Source organism: Dreissena polymorpha, chromosome 15 (assembly GCF_020536995.1).
Source record: "Dreissena polymorpha isolate Duluth1 chromosome 15, UMN_Dpol_1.0, whole genome shotgun sequence".
In the NCBI taxonomy this organism is placed as follows: domain Eukaryota; kingdom Metazoa; phylum Mollusca; class Bivalvia; order Myida; family Dreissenidae; genus Dreissena; species Dreissena polymorpha.
This window is the reverse complement of record NC_068369.1, coordinates 20487317-20510929: the sequence shown is the minus strand read 5'-3', so window position 1 is coordinate 20510929 and position 23613 is coordinate 20487317. Positions and strand designations below refer to the sequence as shown.

Below are 23613 nucleotides of genomic sequence, written 5' to 3'. Positions count from 1 at the left end.
TGCCAACAAAGAATTAAATGGAAACCAAACAGCATTCGTGGTGTATAAAGGAATGATGAACAGATGGTCCCCAATGCGTTTGTTATAATTTGAAGAAACAATATTTTACCTTACTCCTATATTTCATCAAATTAACCTGAAATTATATTAGCAGCAATTGTCAGTGTATCTATCAGGTAAGAAATTAGAGAAATGTCATAAGTTTTTTATGTCCCCGGTAGGGTGGCATATAGCAGTTGAACTGTCCGTCAGTCAGTATGTCAGTCTGTCCGTCCGTCCGAAAAAAAACTTTAACGTTGGCCATAACTTTTGCAATATAGAAGATAGCAACTTGATATTTGGCATGCATGTGTATCTCATGAAGCTGCACATTTTGAGTGGTGGAAGTTCAAGGTCAAGGTCATCCTTCAAGGTCAAAAATAAATATATATTTCAAAGCGGCGCAGTAGGGGGCATTGTTATTCTGACGAACACATCTCTTGTTGAATTATAGAATTTATATTGTGGTTTAGTATTAACATGAATACTAGCAAGCATTTCTCAGTAAATTGGTTAATAGCTGACATGCCACCCACCGAACTTACTTGAAAGTATTCAATACATTCATTCTTCTGTACGTTGCATTTCTTGTAAGTGGGTGTTGAAAGAAGTTGAAAGTAGTTTTTGGAAAACATCATCATTAATCAATTGAGAAAATTTTCTTCCTGTTTGTTGGGCAAGTTTTGACAATAGCTTAATTTCATTTGACCTTGCCTTAGTTCGAGGTGTATCAACAATGTGACATAACCTGTCTTCGTTAACTAATATGTTTGGATGCCAAAAAAGTCTGGAATTTCATTTGGACCCCCAGAAGTTTTTGCCCTTGAAAGCGCTACAAAGAGTGCTCCAGGATTCTTTGACTCAAACGACTTTGTGCCTGGATCAATAACTATGTAGCGATTTGGTTCACCATGTCCGATTGTCATGCCTTGACATCGGTAAATTGTTGTACCCCATGCAAGCCTTAAAGGTAATTGTTTGCGTTTGCAACCATGACAATAACATTCCACTTTTCTTTCGGCAGGTACAAAAAGGACAATGCATGAGTTGTCTTTCATACAAGGTGGTCCTATGTACCTTGGGAAATGCACCATAACAACATCTGGTTGACAAAGAGGTGGTTTGGTACCATTACAGTATATAATGTCAACTATGGTCCCAATGGAGCCATTGAACAAACCATAGGGAACATTAAGATTGCAGGTGAGCATGCCTTTTCACCCTTGCATAGAAAGAGCACTCTCATTAAACCATGGACTTTGTCATCAGTGGCACTCAAAGCATGTGGGCCATGATCAAAACTGGGTATCTTAGCAACAGGAAATTCAGAATTAAATTGCCTCAAGCTGATGCATATTATGTTTGTATTCAAAAGCATGAGTAGGGAAAACATAAAGGGTATTTTGTTCAATGTTTTTCATCACATTGTTAGTATAACGACGCATGATGTCATTCCATTGAAACTGTTGAAGCCATGTGGCATTTTCTTGAGTAAGTGTGTATTCTCTAAGTGACATTAAAATGTCTTTAAAGTGTTTCTGTTCCTCATTTTGACGAACAATGGTATCTAAATGAACTACTTCTGAAAACTGTTGCCATACCAAAGCACCATGCATGGCTGCTGGTATTTTGCCATTGAAATGATAAACAGGTGAATCAAGAATCAGGTGGTTATTGTACATCATCTCAAAAAAAAAAACAGGAGGGAAGCCCACCCCAGTCAGCTGTCACATTGTTTAAACCATGTTTGCAATGAAACTCCATCCATCCCAAAGTTGTACATCCAATTAGAGACCTCTCATCAACAAGTAATGCTTTTACGTTCTTTAGATTACTTTGTAATGTTTCCCCACGTGATCCATCAGGAGTAGACATATCCTTACAGGAAACTTTTCCTGTAGGTATTAAAAAATGTGTATTGTTTGTCCACCAATAAGATTGGCACTGTTACCTGTGGGACAAAGGACTTGGACAGAATCATGAGAATGGAACAATTGTCTAATTGCCTGTACAAGGCATTTACTGAGGAACGACTTGCCAGAGCCAGCAGTTCCACTGACCACTAGTCGGAGAGGTGTAAAGGGTAACTTGTTTTTAAAGTTTTGAAGTGTTGTCATTAATAATACTAAATGTAAATTTCTGTTTTGAGTTCATATTAGATTAATGTACATTTTGATATTCACTGTTGTTAGGCCGGTCTTCATTTTTAAAAGACTCAAAGAAGTGTATGCCTAAACCTTCTGGATAGTTGTATGAACATTGTACCCCAATCATAGTTTGAACTACCATCATCAAAAGTATATTCATCATCATTTGACACTAATTAGTTATCTGGTCTTAATGTCTCCACCTATTCTGGCTGTTCTACTATGATTTCTTCTGGCTCACATTGTTGTTCAGGAACAAACTCATCAGACTGATTTCGTTTCGCTCTTTCAATAGCAGCTTTGATAAAGTTTGGACATGCTTCGGACTCTACAAAGTTGTTCATGACTTCAGTCCAAGTGTTTGTTCCTCTTTTATCATCTAACTTCCTCCAGTTTGGCCAATGCAAAAGCAGTATGGTCCTTGAGTATTCTTCACTTGAAAGGCCATACTGCTTGTGTACTGTTACCAGCTATCATAGGAACTTTACCTTTGTTGCATATAAATTCATACCCTGAGCATTTTTCTTTCTCATGCCGTGACAAATATTTGTCCAGAGGTGAACGTTTTGTGCAAGTGTTGCCAGTTTTTTCAAGTACCCTGGACCCAGACATGCTTACTTACTGAAACTGGTGACTGCAGTGAAACAAAGGTAAACCTGTTAGTTCATTTGCTGCTTCCATACTTGAAATGTCTATATTTATTGTGTTCATTAGCAACTTGGTGCAGAGGGATTTGCCATCAGTGCTAGAAGTTTCATCAGTGGCATTTACCATTGCATAAAAAAGATCAACAACTTCTCCACTTAGCTTATTTCCTTTGCATGCATAACCAGACACATACTTATCAGATGCAATAATATCACTTATTGATGGATTATCTGGTGAACGTTTTGAAAGGATTAAGGATATAACACCATTTGCCCGCCATGCTTGAGTATGGTACTGGGAATGCTGAACCAGAAATGGATTGTCTCTCTTCTAAGAGAGCCATTTTTATCCTTTACAATTGCGGGACTATCACGAATAGCTTTACCTTGCATGTTTTCTGACCAAAACTCCATTCTACAGACTTTGTGTTTCATCCCCTTTTTTGAAACGAGGCAGTACGATGAACAACGGTGCAAGTTAATTTTGTTTTTAAGAAGTAAATGGTCTTCTAGTATAGAACATTCACTCTGACTTATGTCCATGAACAATTTAAGAACGGGATTGTTTGCTTCAGGTGGTGCAGGTGCATTTCCCTCGGAAGGAGGCCACATATCCTTGTTTGGATTACCAGAGGCATCAGAACCGACAGGATGCATTGCAGTCATGGCAAAATTTTGCTGTGCTCACTCAGAGAGCTTACTGGCACAGACATCTTCATCCAGACCGTTTTTTTAAAGCCTCATGAAGAATATTGTGTGGTTCTCTGTCAGATCTCCAGCATAGTCCATGAAAGTGAATCATGCCTCTGGATTTTGCAAACTCATACCTGTACCAGAAAGTCTCAACCTTTAATGCAGATTTCATTACAGTTTCAAAGTATTCTATTGTCCGGGGGTTAAAGTAATGTGAGACAATGTGACTGTTATTTTGCAAAATAGTAATATAAAATGTTTTTGTCGTTAAGATCAACATTTTCACCAGTTGTTTGTAAATGGTATTGAGTTAGAAGTCTCCTTAGTGGTGCAAAGTAAAATTCAGCACAGCTGGCAGTGCTGAAAAATGAACGGAGGCCTTTGCCAGCATTAATTTGATACTGAATTAGTGCTCTTAATTCTTGTGCTCTTCTGGACCAGTACTGTGAAGTACCTCGAAGAGAAACACCTAATTAAAAGATTTTTGGTGCAATAGAACTATCACCATTTTGAATTCTTTGATTAAGGTCAGTGATGGACATGTGCTCATCACCGATCTGTTGTTTCATGATGTATGTGCTCTGTTCTAGAGCTCTTTTACGTGAAATAATGTTATGAACTATGAACTTGAAGTACTTATGTTGTGCATAACGACCATCTGTGTACCATATCAAATGTTCTGCCCATTCACTCTTTGAAAAGCAAGTTATTGGCCGATTTATGTGAAAGTCACCAACACAATTGGGAAACAAACATGGAAATGCAAGAGTGAAAAAAATATTGAGTTGTAAACTCGGAATCTGAACTATTATCTCTTGTTGGCCATGGAACAGTTATTGATTTTTTTCTTGAACATTTTTCTTCACTTTTAGTATCCGCAATTTCTTGTAAGATACATTCAATTTTATTTCTGATATTTACTAATTCGCCTGGGAGTTGAACAGCTGAAACAGTATCGCCATTAATTTCATCAGGTGATACTTTTTCTTTTGCTAGCCGTTGGTCTTTATCAGTTATGGTATCAAAATTACTCTCGATTGTTTCAAGATCAATTTCCCCATTTTCAGGAAGAAGATTTAGCCTATCTTGACTTATCGTTATATCGGAGTAAGCAACATTGTTGGATTTTAGCCAATAAAGTGCAGATTGAACTACATAACGCCTAACTTTAAAATCTTTGCTTTTTGCACTGTTTCCAGTTTTACGGACACAAATTATCTGAATATCCGTTGGAGGTTTCGTTAAAATTTGATATGGTTCACTAACATTTTGTGGAAATGTAACACAATGGCCATTTGCCGCAATTCCCCAATGCTTAAGCATATGAATATACATCATGATATTCGGCTGATTAGTTGCTGTTCAACTAAAGATAAATGCGAAAGTTCTGAAGGGACATGTCAAGGGTCCATATTGTTTTCTTTAGAGAACATTTTAATGTCAGATTTGTCAATGTGACAACGTTGACAACTGTATTACTGTTCATTTTCATTTCAATTCTACATTCGTTACATGTGGTACAATTCTTAAACATGTAAGACATTTGCTTTAACTCAAATGCACGTATGCTATCCATTGTAATATTATGCTGCACACTAAGAGACATTGGTGGTGCATGTGGTATTTCATTAAAATTTAATGACAGGTTTTTTACTGCTGCAGACAAGGCATAGGCATTTTTTTTAAATCCGTTTTGTTCTTTGTAGTTTATCTTTATTTTGATTAGGATGAACAAATGTTATACCCAATTTCCTACAATTCTGAAATGTGTCCAATTCATAAGGATTAAGAAAATCTGTGCAAATTTGTTCATGCGCTTGTTTAAATACTTTTGTAGAATTTGTGTTTTTCTCTAGGCTCTTTAATGTTTGGTTTACCTTAGTGGTTGACAGCCTTGTTACACCATTTGACGCTAAAGCACTTTTGTTTGATTTTTTTAATGTTTTGTTCTGTTGTGTTGTATATTTGTGTGCTATTGTAATTGTTGATGGAGGATTTGTTTGTGTGTTTGTGTGTGGGGGTTTATTATGTGAGAAAATAGTATTTTCATTCAACTGCCTGTGTTTGAAGTGTTCTTCCTCTCTGAAAGTAGTGTAAAGTGACTGTTCCACATCAGAAGAGTCACATTAAGATCAGAGTTATGGTGTGAAGAGTGTGAATATCTTGTGTATACAGCTGATGTTTGTCGTGTTTCAGAATTACATATGCTGCCTTTTGACCATAGTTCTATGTTGATTGGTAATATATCACATGCTGCCTTAATTTCACTTATCGTTGCCCAACCACATCTTGTAATTATTTTAAGCGGTATTCTTCCATTGATTGATTTACTAATTCATGCCCACAAATGGCTGACTGCTGCCATGAATTCCAGTTTTCAAGTAATTGTGTGCAAATCATGTTTCTTTAATAAGTGCTCATTGATGTATTACCATGTAATGCTAAACTGAGACAACTAAAGAAACAATTTCCATCACCCGGCACATTAAAGTTGTTGAAAACCTTACCTTCTATAAACACTGAATTTGCTGGCATTTACAAGGAATCTAAATTGTAGAGTTGAACAGGAGAATGTGTGGGGTTTATATTTTTGCTTGAAACATTACACGTGGCACTAGTATCTCTGTTGTTTGGCCTTCTTTTAGTGAGATTATTATTGAAAGATATTGCTTCATTGGCAACTGTTGATTTATTAATGTTCATATGTGTGGTTGTTTGGTTCAAATGCTTGTTTTTCCCTGTCACGTTTGTTACTATAGGTTGCTTACTGGTATTTGTTGCACAGCTATTAACAATTCCTGTTTGACTAGCATTTGACTGGTGAAGTGAAACACAGTTGTCCATTTTCGTAGTTTTTGCTTTGGAATGACATGTAATCACTCGAGTTGCTTCAGCGTAAGTAGGTTTTTTGAGATTTTTTGTATTTGAACCCGTTTCTTTCGATCTCCAGCTATTTGTAACGTATGGTTGCATGCAGTTTTTAAGTTCAGTACTTGTGACATTCAAATAATGGTCTTCTTGTATGGAAGTAGTGTTGAAGTGAACCGGTGTTTGATCTATCGGATTATAATAGGAATGGTCATGTGAAACACAATTATTATTTTGTGTATAGGAATGGTCATGTGAAATACAAATATTATTTTGTGTATTATTGATATTACCATTATTTAAATTGCTAATGGTTACTTCGGCGTAGGTACGTTTTCTGGAATTTGCTTTTGCTGCTGATGTTGAACTCGAGATATTTTCAATATTTGCATGCTCAATGCAGTAATTATGGTCAGTTTGACTTGTAAAAGACATGTTTATGATATGAAATGAGTTACTTTCTGAGCCAAAAGTAAAGCCTTATTCAATTTAATATTGGAAGTATAAAATAATGCTAATTTATCTTTGGTGTAAGGAATTGGAATAAGTCTTGTATGCAAAATGTAACCTTACTAGTTAGAAATAATGAAGCCTTAATCAATAAAAAGTTGGAAATCCCACAGTCAAGGCTCATCTGTTAATGGTACAAGAAATGGGAGAAATCTTTATGCTGAATGATTAAGTACTGAATTAAATGAAAATGAAATTGACTGTTTAAATTAATATACCATAAATTGATCTACAATGAATTGTTTTACTATTTTGAATAACACAAATATTGGTTCATATTAGGAAATATAACGTTTTTAGAAGATCTATTATTTAAATAATGATAAAAATTATAAAAATAATATTAAAATCGGTTTTGTTTTTTTTGTTTTGAATTTGGAATCGTAAATAAACCCAATTTTTTACAATAAAATATACCAAGATCAGGAGCTCTCAACAGTATCGTTCTTCTCTCTATATCTGCTGCAGACGAACAATAAAATGCTCCGCTCGCGACCGGATTTAGGGAATACCGGTGCGCACCGGACGCTGTAGGTGCAAGTGGTTACCTCCCCTAAAAATTTGAGAGCTCGAAATCAACGCCGATGTTAATAAATGCAGCGAATCAATTTTTAAACAGTTTTATTTATTGATTTGTGACGATAATAATAACATTGAGATATTGAATAAATCGGATCAAATAAATTCGCAACTAATTATTTTCGATTTATTGCATCGGGATTTAGGCAATCCATTTTAGACGGGTTAGGTTTAGTGACATTATGTTTGAAAAAAAAGGTATCACAACTAGGTAGTAAACCAGTTTAACAAACGAAGGCAGAAACAAAATGAGCATTCAGGGGAGATAATTGAGTAATGACTTAATTCTGAGACGGTCTATATGTATAGGAGAAAAACGAATAATGCGAGAATATTTAGTGCGATTCCCTACACAATAATGATGTCATTGATATATTTTTTCCTGATGTATGTATTTACATGTTATTTAACAAATTTCAAAGTGTTTTTGATTTGTTAAAGTTCATAAATAGCATCGCGAAAATATATGTCGCGTGGCAAATTTTTTTTTAAGCTGCATCCATTTGTGTATTTTTCATGTCTAAATTTCCATATGTATGAACGGTCAACGCCCGCTTCGCGGGCTTTTGCCCGTATTATTGATAAATTTATGTTTAAGTGTGCGTACCACCTCAAATTTCGTCTATGTCCCTTGATATATTGCTTTCATATTTTGCATACTTGTTTACCAACTTGACCCCAATCTATAAACAAGAGCAGACAACTGTATCAAGCATTGTGTAAGAATTATGTTCCCTTTTTATATTTAGAAAATTGAAAATTTGTTTAAGTTTTGTGTTAAGGTCCATTTTCCTAAAGTATGAAAGCTATTGCTTTCATACTTGGAACACTTACTAAATATAATATGGGGACTGTTCAGGCAAAGTTATGCAACTCTGACTTGCATTTTGACAGAATTATGGCCCCTTTTATATTTGAAAAATTTAAAATTTGGTTTCAGAATTGGAACACTCGCTAACTTTCATAAGGGGAATGTACAGGAAAAGTTGCATAACTCTGGTTAGCATTTTGACGAAATTATGGCCCTTTTTTGACTTACTAACTTTGAATATTTTGTTAAATTTTGTGTTTAGATCCACTTTATTTCTTAAGTATCAAGGCTATTGCTTCGAACTTCAAATACTTTCTTATTATTGAGGGTACTGTACCTGGCAAGTTGAATTTGACCTTGACCTTGAATAACCTTGACTATCAAGGTCAAATTATTAAATTTTGCTTAAATTGCCATAACTTCTTTATTTATGATCAGATTTAATTCATACCTTGACAAAACAACATTTACCTGACATACTACAATGGACTCCATCCAAACCATCCCCCACGCCCCACCCATCAATCCCCCCCCTCAAACAAATAAATAAACATTTTTTCCCTTTTTTTCTAATTTTTGAAAGATCATCTAATTAATGACCACACCCCCACATGATACCTTCTCTCCACCCCACCCAACTCCCATTTTTTTCTGAAACATGGTAAAGGACCGTCCAACCATCCCACCCAAGTTATTGCAATCAAACTTGAAATGAAATCTTATTACTTTGTTTTATGTCTTTACAAATGTTCAATAAATTGTGGAAAATATACCTTAACTTAGAATAGTCTATAAAGTACAACTTCTTTAAAACATATGCGATCAATATGTTTCAATTATGGTCCTCTTCCACTAAGATTATATTACATGTACCTTGACCTTATTGAATATGAACAATTTCCCCATGATGGCTTACGTTATACTGTCAAGCACTCGAATAGTCGAGCGCGCTGTCTTCTGGCAGCTCTTGTTATGCTGCTTATAGCAATGTGAAATACATCTAAATTACTGTATTTAATAAGCAGGTGTTCTTGTTCAAAAATTTCATTTTTACTACATACGTTGTACACAGTTAATGGCCGGTTATGTTTCAAGCAACGTAACATTGTGTCACCGATTTTAGACGTATTCAAGGCATTTTGTCCAGCCCGTATGTAAACCCCTAAAAACCCATTGATTCTGAACCATGAATATTTCACATGGTCTTTACCAATCTGTTCAATACTTATTTTTCTCAAACGTTTAGTTCATTTACATACATGTAAATTGTAATATGGAAGTATGTGTTGATATTGTCATTATTTTTAAATTATGATATTCGATATTTAACAGGCCTGTCCCAGTCCTCTAAGCCAAGCGGAACTGTCTTTTTTAGCTCACCTGATTGCTCAGGTGAGCTTTTGTGACCGGTTTTTGTCCGTCGTCCGTTCATCCGTCCGTTAACATTTGTTGGTAAACACTCTAGATTGCACATTTTTTTCCAATCTTCATGAAACTTGGTCAGAAGCTTTGTCCCAATGATATCTCGCTCGAGTTCGAAACTGGGTCATATCGGGTCAAAAACTAGGTCACTAGGTAAAGAAACAACCTTGTCAACACTGTCGAAGTCACATTTCATGCCCAATCTTCATGAAACTTTGTCAAAATGTTTGTCTTAATGATATGTTGGTTGAGTTCAAAAGTGGCTCTGGTCCATTGAAAAACATGGCCGCCAGTGGGCGGGGCGGTTTTCCTTATTTGGCTATAGAGATACCTTGTAAACAATCTAGAGGCCACATTTTTTGTCCGATCTTCTTGAAACTTTGTCAGAACATTTGTCCCAATCATATTTCGATCGAATTCGAAACAGGGTCATGCTGGGTCAAAAACTAGGTCACTAGGTAAAAAAAAAGAAAAACCTTGTAAACACTGTTTAAGTCACATTTCATGCCCAATCTTCATGTAACTTTGTCTTTGTCAAAATGTTTGTCTTAATGATATGTTGGACGAGTTCAAAAGTGGTTCTTGTCAATTGAAATACATGGCTGCCAGTGGGCGGGGCAGTTTTCCTAATTTGGCTATAGAGAAACCTTGTAAACACACAAGAAGTCACAATTTTTGCCCAGTCATCATGAAAGTTGGTAAAAATATTGGTTTTATTGATATATCTCGGACGGGTTCGAAAATGGTCCAGATCGGTGAAAAAACAAGGTCGCCAGTGGGATGGGCATTTTTCTCTATATGTATATAGTGAAAACATGTGAACACTATAGAAGTCACATTTTTGGCCCAATTTTCATGAACTTTGGTCAGAACACTTGTTTTCTTTGAGACGAGAGTTAAGTTCAAAAATGGTTCCGGTCAGTTGAATAACATGGCTGCAGGGGTGGCATTTTTCTTATATTTGTATAGTAAAAAAAGCTTGTGAACATTCTGAGTCACATTATTTGCCCAATCATCATGAAACTTGATGAAAAGATTGGTTTTATATATATTTCAGATGAGTTCGCAAATGGTCCCGATCGGTCAAAAAACATGGCCGCCAGGGGAGGTGGGGCAGTTTTCTTTATGTGACTAGAGAGAAACCTTGTGATCGAACACTAAAGAAGTCACATTTTTTGCCTAATCATCGTGAAACTTAGTCAATACATTAGTTTTATTGATTTCTCAGACAAGTTTGAAAATGGCTCAGATCGGTGAGGTTTTAGGATTGGTCTTTGTCCGCCGTCTGTCCACATTTGGTTTGTAAACTCTCTAGCATTCACACTTTTCAAGCATTCCTTATGAAAGTTGCTGAAAAATCTCAGTCAAGTTTGATAATGAGCAAATCACAAAATTAATGCCATTATTGTTGCCCATAGATTGTCCAAATTTTCATTATATTATGCAAAATCCTTGTAAACACTCTAGAGGTCACAATTTTGTTTCAGATTTTATGAATCTTGGTCAAAATATTTATTTTTGTAAGCAATGTTTGGTTAGCGGGGTCAACTCAAAATATAGGTCACCAGGTCAAATCTTACAAAAACAAAAACAATCCATACGCCAGAGTTTTGGTTCTGTAATGATGAAACTTGACGAGGATGTTTGTCTGGACAATATCTAGGTCAAGTTTGACGTTAGGTAAAGATTGAATGTTTGTCGTATTTATAGATATTGTTGCAGGAAATTAAAATGATCCGTAAAACAAAATTGTGTCTTTGTGTCGTATGAACGAATCTGCACTAAAACTACATTTAGATTCACATCGTACATGCATGATCAGTTGTCAAACGAAAGTACGGTTGAATTTCAAATGCATTATGTTTCTCTTTCCGGGATATTGTTTAAGTATGTTGATGCTGAATTAACAAATAAAAGTGTATATGAAGTGAAAACACTAAAATTTTACAACGGTTGCCATAGACAGCTGTAAACATAGCAGATGCGTCTAATATAACTTTAACCATCAATGTTCTTTTTCTCTTGAAGATCTGCCTTGAAGTTGAGTCAACATGTTTTATAATTAATAAATATATACAGCACATTCAAAAGAAATTGCCTTCCTTCGTACGAATTTCTAAATTTTTCACTTGTATTATAGGTTTAGCATTAACTCTTGCGGACTGTCCTCCTCCTTCGGTCCAGAATGCCAACTTCACTCCAGTCCAGTCATCATACACTGATGGTGCAAACGTTACATTCACCTGTAACACTGGTTATGGACTTCAAGGTAGTCGGATACATTTTTGCAGGGGAAGCAGTTGGGAAGGATCCCTCACATGCTATGAACAGTTTTGTGAGACAAGGAAAAATCCTAGAAATGGTATAATCGTTGGAAACCCATCCTACAAAATTGGCACTTACATCACATTTCAATGTAATACAGGCTACACATTGAAAGGAAATAGTCAGTTGCTGTGTCGTGTTGATTTGAAGTTTGATAGGAACCCACCAACATGTGATGTCAATATGTGTCCAGATCTTGGGGTTATAGATCATGCACGCATTTTCCAAGCCACAGATGGAGGAATAGAAAATGATTATGGAAGCGTAGTTAAAGTAACCTGTGACGACTCATATGTGCTGGATGGTCATGCGTCCGTGGTTTGCCAGGGAGACGGAACTTGGAGCCCAAAACCGACCTGCAAACCATTAGATTGTGGTAGGTTCGATGGGATGAATTCAAGCTGCGTGAAAGACTTTGTACTGCTTAGTACTCTGTATTACATGGAATGTAAGAGTGATGTCCCAAATACAAGAATTGGAGCGCCGGACAGCACCAGTGCACCTAATGAATGCGAGGAAAGATCTCGGAAATGGATGTATTCACAGTTTGGATGCTTTTGCCATTGTAAAGTTATGTACAATAAATACATTGTGAAAACAGAAAACCTTGATACAAATGATTATCTGCTACACGACACTGATTTGAAGTGGAGTTGCAAGGAGGGTTGCACGAAAAACCAAACTAATGCTCTGAGATGCATGGACGGACAGATGGAAATGCCATCTTGCACCTGCGATGCTAACGTACATACTGGTGAGTACTTACTGGTGAACCTTACACGACTGTCATTACTACTAAACCAAGCGGCCCTAACGATCAAACGGGTGAAGCTTACACTGACAGTAACATTTCACCATTCAGATTTGCTTTTATTTACAATAACGTGTTGTTTCCTGTTAGTAAAAAAAGCTTTTACCCAGTTCAAAATTTGCCATTGATACCATAAGTTTAATTTCTTCATTAATTGGGTGTGCGGTACTCTATAAAATGCCTTGCAAAAATCATAATAAATACAATCAAAGCTGTTACCCTCGTCTATCCATTCTATCCATTTTTTATTTCGTCTACCTTCAGTCGCGGCAAAAGACACCTCCATAAACCCATCTTGGTGACATCTCAATATAGATTCGATTTTGTTGAAAGTCGTCTCGGAACTGAAGGCTTTAATAGCCCTGAATTCCGGAGCATGTTCGCACTTTTTACGTAAAGCATTAACGAAGAAAATGATTTCTCCATCGCGTTGCAGACGCTCTATGCATTTAATACGTAAAGCGCCTCGCCGATGAGGCTAACGGTGCGCACTTAAAAATCTTTAAAACCGTTAAAAAAAGTCGGCGTGACTAAAAACCGTTCCTCCGGTACAGTTTTAATTCTACCGCGATTTTTTTTCTTTTGGCTTTTAATTTTGAATAAAATGGTGTATGGTCGCATCAAAATAATAGGCTCGGTCGTGGAACCGTAACCAATACATTATTTTGTTTTGCCCTTAATTGAACTCGTTGTTGTCGCCATTTACTTCAAAGTGAAAATGATCTCATTTATGGTACTTGATATATATGCATATAATTTGTCTTAACAATAAGCCGTGATTTCATATCAATATGACGAAATTATAATGTTCTAAACTCTCCACGAGCGAGGTGAATTTATATCATAAAGAACAAATACCATGTCAAAATGTATTTATTTTGCATTTTATTTGAAATCTAGTTGTCAATACCCTCATGCTGGTGCAGTACGTTGTATATTCTGTTACGATGATTACTGCAGACAGATACTCTTGATACTCTGCTTGTTTTATTACTGTCTGTGTAGATGAAATTGATAACAGTAGATAACTTATAACATGACTTAAGAAACAAACAGGACCGACTATTTTATGACACCAGCTTGATTTATGGCAGCTGTAAGGTGGTAATAAACCGAATTCTGCCAACTAGGTGCAACTTCCACGCCGTGTTTGCATAGTTATTTGCACCAGTACAGGCACTTTAGTGACCGACTTATTTTGTCAAGAAATCACCAAATTGAATGAACTTAATAAATAAAATTGGCTTATTTAATTTTGCACTCATTATAATGCTGTAATAAGATGACAGTTAACATGCATGTATTGTCTACTTTTATAAAAATTGCAACACAGACTTGTATGATAAATATAACTTTATAGTCATAATAGCATTAAAACATGTTTTTCTTTTGATTCACGCGGTACACAACACCTTTTACACCATTATCCATGTTGAGACAAACATTGGGGGGGGGGGGGGGGGAGGGGGCGAGTGGACTTCAAAAAGTGCGAGTTGACCAAAAAACACGTGCTAGTTGATTTAGGTATGAGTGAACAGGCCCACCTGTGTTTTTTTGCCTAAATAGCAATTGGCAAATAGAATCAATATAATTGATAACTAATATTGAACAATGGCTACCTCATTTATGAAAACGTAATGGAATATTATACAATCAAGATACATTTACACTACATGAGGAATAGTTGGTAAATTACACATGTCGGCTACTAATTCATATTTATTGAATCAAGCTCATGGACTTTTGAGGAACTATTTTGGGAACATGGCATTTACTAGTGACAAGGTATATTTTACTGAATTTTTCTGTTAACAGCAAAATATTATTTTTGTTTAGTTCATACATTTTGAATGGCTAATCATATTCTTTCATATAAACGAAAATCCACCACATAATGAAATCAGTAAAATGACACACTATTTCTAGCTTACCATCGCCAGTTCTAAACAAGCAATTTGAAATCGTCTGAATGGATTTGGTAAAATGAAATTTTTGCGGTTCTTATTATGAACTTGCTTTCAGTAAGGCAATATCAGCAATATCATCAGAATAAACAGTAAAGAGCCTTTTTTCACATTTAACAAAAAAGGGTAAGCAACACATTAATAATGGAAGTTTTATTTAAGACAATTTGTTATAAAATAAGGCGTGTTATTTAAAATGTTTTATGCAAAGCTTTCAATATTTGCTGGGCGTAAATTCCACCACCGTCCCGTCGATTATCCGTCGTAAATTCACGGCTAGAATCCATTTGCGCCCGATACTATCGCCCTTTGGGAAGCAGAAGAATCCTTTCTTCCCATTTTCAAGACGAGCAATGCATTCAAATGCTGCACACTGCACCATCGTATCTGACATCTGTAGATCCGCAATGTCACGAAACAATTCGAATCGTAATTAACTCAACGTAGATTGAAAATTAAAAAAAAATGCGAGTAAATGATGAACACAGTCCTGTATACAGTGACGTTTTTCGCGAAATTTGCTCTTCTGTAAATAACAATGGAGGTCGTTCTGTGTCATGCGCAGTGATGTTCGACTACGTCATTGGGGAAAAATAGCGGCGTAAATTGCCGAACGCATTACGGAAATCACCGATCATCAAAATCATCGTTTTTTTAGCTCTAAATATTTCTTTTATACTTTTTTTTTCTATAATTTCAATGTTATTATATGGTATTCCTTTATCAAATATTATTTTTACGTCAGAATTCTACTGTTGATCTTTAAGTATTGTTTTAACTGTGATACTAAGTTTACTTAACTTCATTAAAAAATAAAAAGGAAAACGGAAAGCAGTAATTGAACAAACTAATTCAAACGGTTTACGCATACTTCAAAAAGCTATATTATGTGGCAAAAAATGGTCTGGCAAAGTATGCCAATCGGTATCACAACTTAATTATTTTATTCGGAGACGACTCAGCGCCAAAGTTGGTAAACATTTCGTACCCGGCCACGTTTTAAAGGGGCCTTTTCACAGATTTTGGCATGTATTGAAGTTTGTCATTAAATGCTTCATATTGAAAAATTATAACCTTGGATGTAAAACGCTCGAGTAAAAAAGCAAGAATATAATTAAAGAAAGAAAAAAGTAACCATCAACTGGGCTCGAACCACTGACACCTGGAGCAAAAGTCTATCTCTTAGACCACTCGGCCATCCGTGCTCATACAACGAGTGATGAATTTTATACTTTATATAAGCAATCCTTGTAGTATCACAAAATTTAACGACAACAACAGAACTCTGCAAATTATTCAATCGTTTCGCGTTGCAACGCTTTATAATTCTGAGGTTTTTAAATCGTCAAAAGATGCATACAATAGATATTTTAGAACATGGTAAATGTTCAGTATTACTGTTTCCTCATAAATTTCATAATTACAACGAACATTTGCGAATCTGAAACAAGTTTTTCAATTTTGTCAATTTACCAAAACGTGAAAAGGCCCTTTCAATATAACATAATTATTTAAGTATTTATTATATTTTTAACGTCAACTATTAAAATCAAAATAACGAAACAACGGTATACACAATAATAACGGACACCGATCACCGTCTGCGTTTTCCTTCTTTGTTCATATCGTATGCATTTACAAACGTTATCTATATCGTCTGCGTTTTCTCGTCTTCGTTTTAGTGAGCTGCACTGCTTGTTTGCAAAATGGCGTTTATGTAGGTCGGTGTCGGCATCCACGCGCTGGTCATTAATTGTCAAATACTAACCGAAAATGTTAATAGATTCTCTTAGTGTATAAATATTTTTTAATTAATAATTTATTAAACTTTCCAATAACAAACTACAGGCAAATATGTAGTGAACTATCTTTCTATAAATTAAAACAAGAACATAAATAAACGTCCAGCAAATCAGAATTTAAATAAACAACAGTGCTTTACTTGCTCGAAACATACGGTCGACAACACACACATATTCAATGTTCAACATAAAGAAATACATAATTATTTATAAGGCTTTTCGCATAACAGTCTCAAATGTCAAGAGGTTGTTTAAATGTTTACATTACTTTGCATAAGCATATAATTATCAGCTAATAGCACATCATTTACAAATAACTATTGCTTTCTTTAAACATGTAATAACTTTGTTTTAAAAACGAATGAAGCCAAGCACATATAAAGCTATACATCCATTTGTGAAGAAAATGGACACATTTTCATATGTACAAATAAACACACGATCAACATTATCTTAAATATTTCTCAATTTCATATATATTTTATAGCTGAAAGTAATAAAAGAAGCGGAATCACACAAAGGAAAAGGGATATAATTTGTATACAGTTTTGTAAATCAGAAATAATCATTTGAATGAAATAAAATGGGGTTATTTCTGTTTGTATCCGTTAAAATTAACTGCAACAACCGGATCGCTTGATAAAAGCAAACCTGCAGACAAAGCCGTGATGGTTAAGTAATAAAGGTTTAAAACTGTTAAACCTTACGGACATTGCCCGACTCCCTGTCCTCTCATGTTTTATTTCTCTATCTTACTGTGGTCATTTTTGTCTCGTTAAAACTTCACTTTTTAGGTGCATAAGCTTATTCTACAGAAGGAAAGCATATACATAACTATTTCATAGTAGCACGTTTCTTTATATATGTTCAAAACGCCTATACAATTACTTTATATTTGCTCAACTGATTCAAGTCCGATTTCAATGTTGGCAATCCGAACTACAAATCTTAGCGCGACAATTTATATTGTTTCAATCGATTATTTGAACCATCTCTCAAAATCTTAATTAACATTAATCAGTAATTATTAAAAATTTAAGTGTTCAAATACTTGGATCTTACAGCCTTTATGCGTAGAAAGATTCGGCGTGATATAAAGCAATATTGATAAATTAAACTGATCTATTATCTGTCAAAATCAATCGTTCTCATGGATACTTGTTGATGAGGTTGTTTCCATATATATATTTAATACAAGGACATTTTGTCTAATTGAACATGTCATAAAATAAGTGGTTTAATATTGAAAATATTTGACCGAGAAAATAAATTCGTGATGGGCCTCTATAAATAACAAAAAAAGATGGCTGCCGACACATGCATAACAGTTTTGTGAGGTTTTAAGCTAGACCAAAACAAATACCAAGAAGTGGGGCTAAAATTGGTCCATTTTCAACAAAAATCGTCGGTTGGTAAACTTTGTACATTTTCAGTGACAAAAATGTGCTGTGTCCACTAAAGTACTTCAATTCAGCATATGTTCCTTAATAAAAATAATATTTTGTCAATATAAGTCATATTTTATGTAACTCTATAAAATCAATAATAGGAAATAAATATAGCAAATCCTCGGCCAGTCAGCCTGCCAGCCAGCCAAACAGCCAATCAGCAAAGATAGCAGGCCAGTCAAGCCAGCAAAGCGAGCCAGCCAGTCAAGACAGCCAAGTAAGCCAGCCAGTCAAGCTAGCCAAGCGAGCCAGCCAGTCAAGCCACCCAAATGAGCCAGTCAAGCAAGCCAAGTCAATCAAGCCAGTCAAGCCAGCCAAGCGAGTCAGCCAGTCAAGTCCGCCAAGTGAGCCAGTCAAGCTAGCCAAGCAAGCAAGCCAGTCAAGCCAGCCAAGCGAGCCAGCCAGTCAAGCCAACCAAGTGAGCCAGCCAGTCAAGCCAGCCAAGCGAGCTAACCAAGCGAGCCAGCCAGTCAAGCCAGCCAGTCAAGCCAGCCAGTCAAGCCAGCCAAGCGAGCCAGCCAGTCAAGCCAGCCAGTCAGTCAAGCCAGCCAAGCGAGCCAGTCAATCGAGCCAGCCAAGCGAACAAGCCTGTCAAACCAATCAAGCCAGCCAAGCGAGCAAGCCAGTCAAGCCAGCCAACCGATTCAGTCAAGCTAACCAAGCAAGCCATCCACTAATATGCATTAACGTCCGTTTTCATCAATTTTACTATGCACAGAAGTGTGTGACGATTGTATTAGGAAAAAAGAAAAAAAAATCACTGTTTCCCGACCTAGAAAATGATGAACCAAAATAGCTTATACACATTTTGCTTTTCGATATATATATATATAATTTATTAATTGTACACTGTGCTTTATAGTTAAAACTTATTTATTGTAAACAATAAAACTTTTCTTACATAGAATGTCCAATTCCATAAAATTACATAAACTTTCACTCTGGTTTAAGTATTTAATAACTAAATTGCATATTCATAATCGTCTAAATTATTGAAGCGGTCGACACATTAACCAGAAATCAAATATAAATTGTATATAAATCTTAAACAAGAAAAATGAAATCAATCAGACACATGTTTCATATGTTATATCTCTGAATATTAAGATAGTGTCCACAAAAACATTTGTTCCCAACCTACATTACTTTAGTTTTTCCGTCTTCTACATCATGTCAGATATTTACAAATCAAATATTATAAACTGGTACGGTACAATAAAAACGTGATACATTTTTTTGTAATCTCTACACTAGTTTGCTTAAACAGGCCGCTCTCGGCGCCCCTGTATTTTAGACACGCTATGCAAATATCAAGTATGAGAATCATATCAAACACGTGCAGTCAAAATGGTCTATTTGTGTTAAAGATTAATACACATAAAAAGAAACATGCAGAATAATGTAAAATATTTGTACAGTGTTCGATTTTTTTTTATTTTCATATGAAATTAAATTAATTAATGTGGATCCTATACACAAAAAATGCATGTTAATTTCACAAATGGTTACATTTATGTCATTTAGTTGAAATTAAGTATTATAAAATTATTATACTACAAGGGCCCCCCATCTACGAATTGTTTCTCAGGCCCGTTTGTATGATTTGTAAATTATCATTTGGACGTCAATTCTTCACCATAACAGCACTACGAAGATTGAAAAAATAAATTAAAATGATTGTGTGAGTTACATTAGTTAATGTTGTGTGCTTATGCATATTGAAAATAAAACTACAACTCTATGATGAGAATGATCTTACCTATAATTACAGTTTAATAGTTACTTCATTAGGATACGGCGTACAATGGTAGAAAATGGCGTAAACGTGTACCGGAAAAGACGTTGCTATCTTGACTATCACGTGATTACCCCCCCTGTTGGTGTTTACGCACTGATCATTCAAATTATGGCATTCGCTTGGACTGTATGTGATACTTGTTGGGTTTTACGAAACGCAATGGAGGCTTGCATGTTGATGATTTTATATCAATTTGCTTTGATTTTACCGCGGATAATTTATTATACATGTAAGTATTGTATAAAACTTGAACTACGTTTATGTGGATGGAATATGTTAATGATACAAAGTAACGAAACTTATTGTTAACCAAAAGATAATTTGAAAATGTTAATTTTGTATCACCATTGCAACAAAAGCGGAGAAAGTCAAAGCGTTTGTGAGACGCTTCAAGACTAAATCGGCTTGCATTTTTTCCACAACGAATGCGCAGTAAACATAAATGTAAAAGTGTATCACATCTATTACAAATCAACGCGCCGAAGGTACTGGAGTTGTTAGCTATTGAAAAATCTTAGACGCAACTCTTTTTTAATAAGGTTAGAGCTTTTAAAATCTTAAGTTTGAAATGAACACAACCAATTCAAATTTATAAAGAGTGTGTCTTAACCCACAGACTGATGTATGTGTGCACTTTTTTATCCTTTTTATGTTTTCCCTTTACAAAATCGTGTTTTTGACACCATCTACACATTCAAAATATACTAAAAGATTAAGATGATTGATGAAAAAAAAGCGAGCAATGATTTTTACTCACGAATAAGGTAGTCATAAAGACAGCGCTGTTAACCAGAACTTTGTTGTTGATGCATTTGTAACCCGAGCAGTTTACATGGTGTCAACCAGTCTCTGACCTTAACATCGGTATAGAACACTAATGCGCTATTTCGGCGTAGCTGCTTTCCCAGCTTTTCACCATAAATGACCTGTACATAATGCCAGCAGACACGAATTTATACATTCAAATATTTCTTAGGCTGATTCGAAAGAAATCCCCTGAACTTTGCCTTTATCACTGTGTCTGTGCACAACACTAAGCAGTTAATACTCTTTAGTGTAAAGAATTCCTGACTACTCTCTGCATGTTTAATAGACACATAGGCACAAATTGTGGCCCAGTTACAATTACGCGTTAAATTCCATCTCGCAGAATTTCAGGGTCTGTTCTCGTTCACTAAATTGTCAGGAGAAGACATAATTGACTATCGATGAACATAGTTTTGCTTTATAGATGATTTAACAAACTCTACCGAAATATTATAGTGTTACGATAATAGGAACATCTTTTAATTATCTAACCGAAAATGTTTTCCGTACTCAGCCAGCACGTTTGGAAATCGTTCCTGAACTCCTGATTATGCTACCCTTATTTGGCAGTTTGCTATATTGCTATTTTGAAATCAATTTTGATATCGAAAATATTTTTTCTAAAATATGTCATTTTCAATGCGCAATAAGAATTCGCATTTAGCGAAAATGGTCATATGCCTTATGCGCCCGTAATAGCTATAGCCCACCCAGCCTTCGCATCACTCAGTCTGGACAGAAAATACATAATGAGACCATAAAACCTTAAGTGATTTTATAGCGGACAGCATCGCCTCTGACCAGACTGCGCAAATGCCAAGGCAGGGCTTGAGCTACGATGGCCGAAACGCCATAATACCCATTTTCGCATGACGCGGCTATAAAAGTGTGAGTTGAATGTGTCGAAACAAAAAAACTTCGTGTTAATCAAATATTAACATACGATATATTTCGATGGTTATGAAGTAAACTCATAATATTTTATTTCAAAGTCAGCATTTACACCGAATATCTTTATAAAAATATATTTCTTGATATATTTAGGTTTAAGCGATTATAAAGCATTTTTGTCGCTGTCTTAAGTAAACCTCTTTATATTGGTGAACTTATGTTCAACGTTTTATAAATTAGAACTGTGAAGCTTATTTATACTATTGCGTTGTTTTCACCCGTGCAATTGAGATGTATTCTCATTCGCACGGCTGAAAACAACTGTGTGAAGAACTGTATATCTTCTGTATGAAGACATCGCTGCTACCTGTTAAGAACAAAAGAACGTTTTCCAGACATATACAATTTAACTCCGCTGTATTAGCAAGCCTATGAACGAGGTTACGAAACAGACGCGTGATCGTGTATTGGACTATCGATATCCCATTATACTTGTTGATCATATATATATATATAATGATTTTGTACTGCTTTACTGTGTTTTATGTACAAAAGTGAGACGTTAATAAAATATTCTGTCTGTCTGTCGGTCTGTCAATCTTAAAAAGGTTAAAGTGAGTATATACAATCTTATGTCTTTAAAAAATGAAATACAACTCAGATGAATAAATTCTACAATACCATTTCACAATTAGTAGTACCAGAAAATCAAAGAAAGTAAAGATTTAATATATTGCAAATATGTTTTTGTTGTCAGCCGAAAACTACCTCATTTATACAATACATGCACACTGTTGAGAAAACTCCATTAATATGTGCAGATTTGTGTATACGACTTATAGACACACTTTTGGCTGTGCAACACATACAAGTAAATAAGTCGGTAACGGTGTAAAATTGTATGTTATATATTTAATTGAACTAAACATAAATAAATCAATCAATGTTTGTTGTTGAAACAAGTTGAAAACTGTTAACCGCAGAATGATTCCTTTAAAGTGTTCCGATCCAATAATTTTGCTTTAAAACAAATGTTTATCATTGTTTTACAAAACTAAAATAGTCGAAATAGTCTACAATAATTATTAAATCACGAAAACACATTTGTCAAAAGGGATTAGAACCTCTGGAGCAAAAAATCCCACGATTACCATCGGCCACTGAGATCTTTGATTTGAAAGCGCTCTACTAGTAAAACAGTTATGTTCCACTATCAATCTTAATGATAACACGCCTGTGATTTCGGTCGATGGTTATCCATACTCACAACAATATTATGAATTGTGTTCGTAGCCACGAGGGTTATTTCGCTTGTTTAATAATTGTGGAAGTTGTTGTTTTGATTATTATGATACTTTATTTTACATTAAACTAGTCTATCGACAGAATAATAATCATGCTTAAATTGTTCGTTAACCTTTTTAGGCACTGTTCACGACACCATAGCATACACGGGAAACGAGTCGGGGATGCCAAACCTCGACCCGACGTCACCGAGCACACCCGTGACACCAACAGAGGGTATTTCAGAGTTTGTAACCTCACTATTTACGTCGGAAACTAACGATAACGTTGACTTTACCAATAGCGCAACAAACACATCGTCTGATTTGAACAATATAACCAGCGACCCTACAAGTAAATAGCTCGCCTTGTGCATGTTAAGTTATGCATACCCCTGCCTCAACCAAACGCCATACCTCAATAACAAGTTCTATAATTAATTGATTTATGAAAGTTTAAAACGGTTCTCACGAATAAGAACCGAAAGCAATTTAGTTTTTTTTGTATTTGGATTTATTTTGGTCAAAATTCCAATGATTTCATTGACAGGTCATTTTTATGCTGTGTCGTGTAAACTTATTATGCCTATAGAATTGTATGAATTATGTGAAAGGAAAAAGAATACTTATGCAGAATATGCACAGTTGATGCACCGTTGCCTCTTAACTCATTAAGTACCTATATCGAGATATCCGTCGTCCGTCAGTGCGTTAATGCATGTGTGCATTAGTTCATTTTTTCTGCCAACAATTTCTGCTCTTTAATCG

The 23613-nt window shown here is 35.3% G+C and overlaps 1 protein-coding gene across 1 annotated transcript in view; it reads left to right on the top strand.

Moving 5' to 3' along the window:
* The window catches only part of LOC127859604 (uncharacterized), a 42128-nt gene extending 18920 nt beyond the window's left edge, over positions 1 to 23208 (top strand). The window contains exons 2-4 of the mRNA XM_052397104.1: positions 11857 to 12884; positions 18200 to 18713; positions 22988 to 23208. Of these exons, the coding sequence (XP_052253064.1) occupies positions 11857 to 12884; positions 18200 to 18713; positions 22988 to 23208 (1763 nt within the window). The remainder of the gene's footprint in view (positions 1 to 11856; positions 12885 to 18199; positions 18714 to 22987) is intronic.
* Positions 23209 to 23613: the final 405 nt, after the last annotated feature.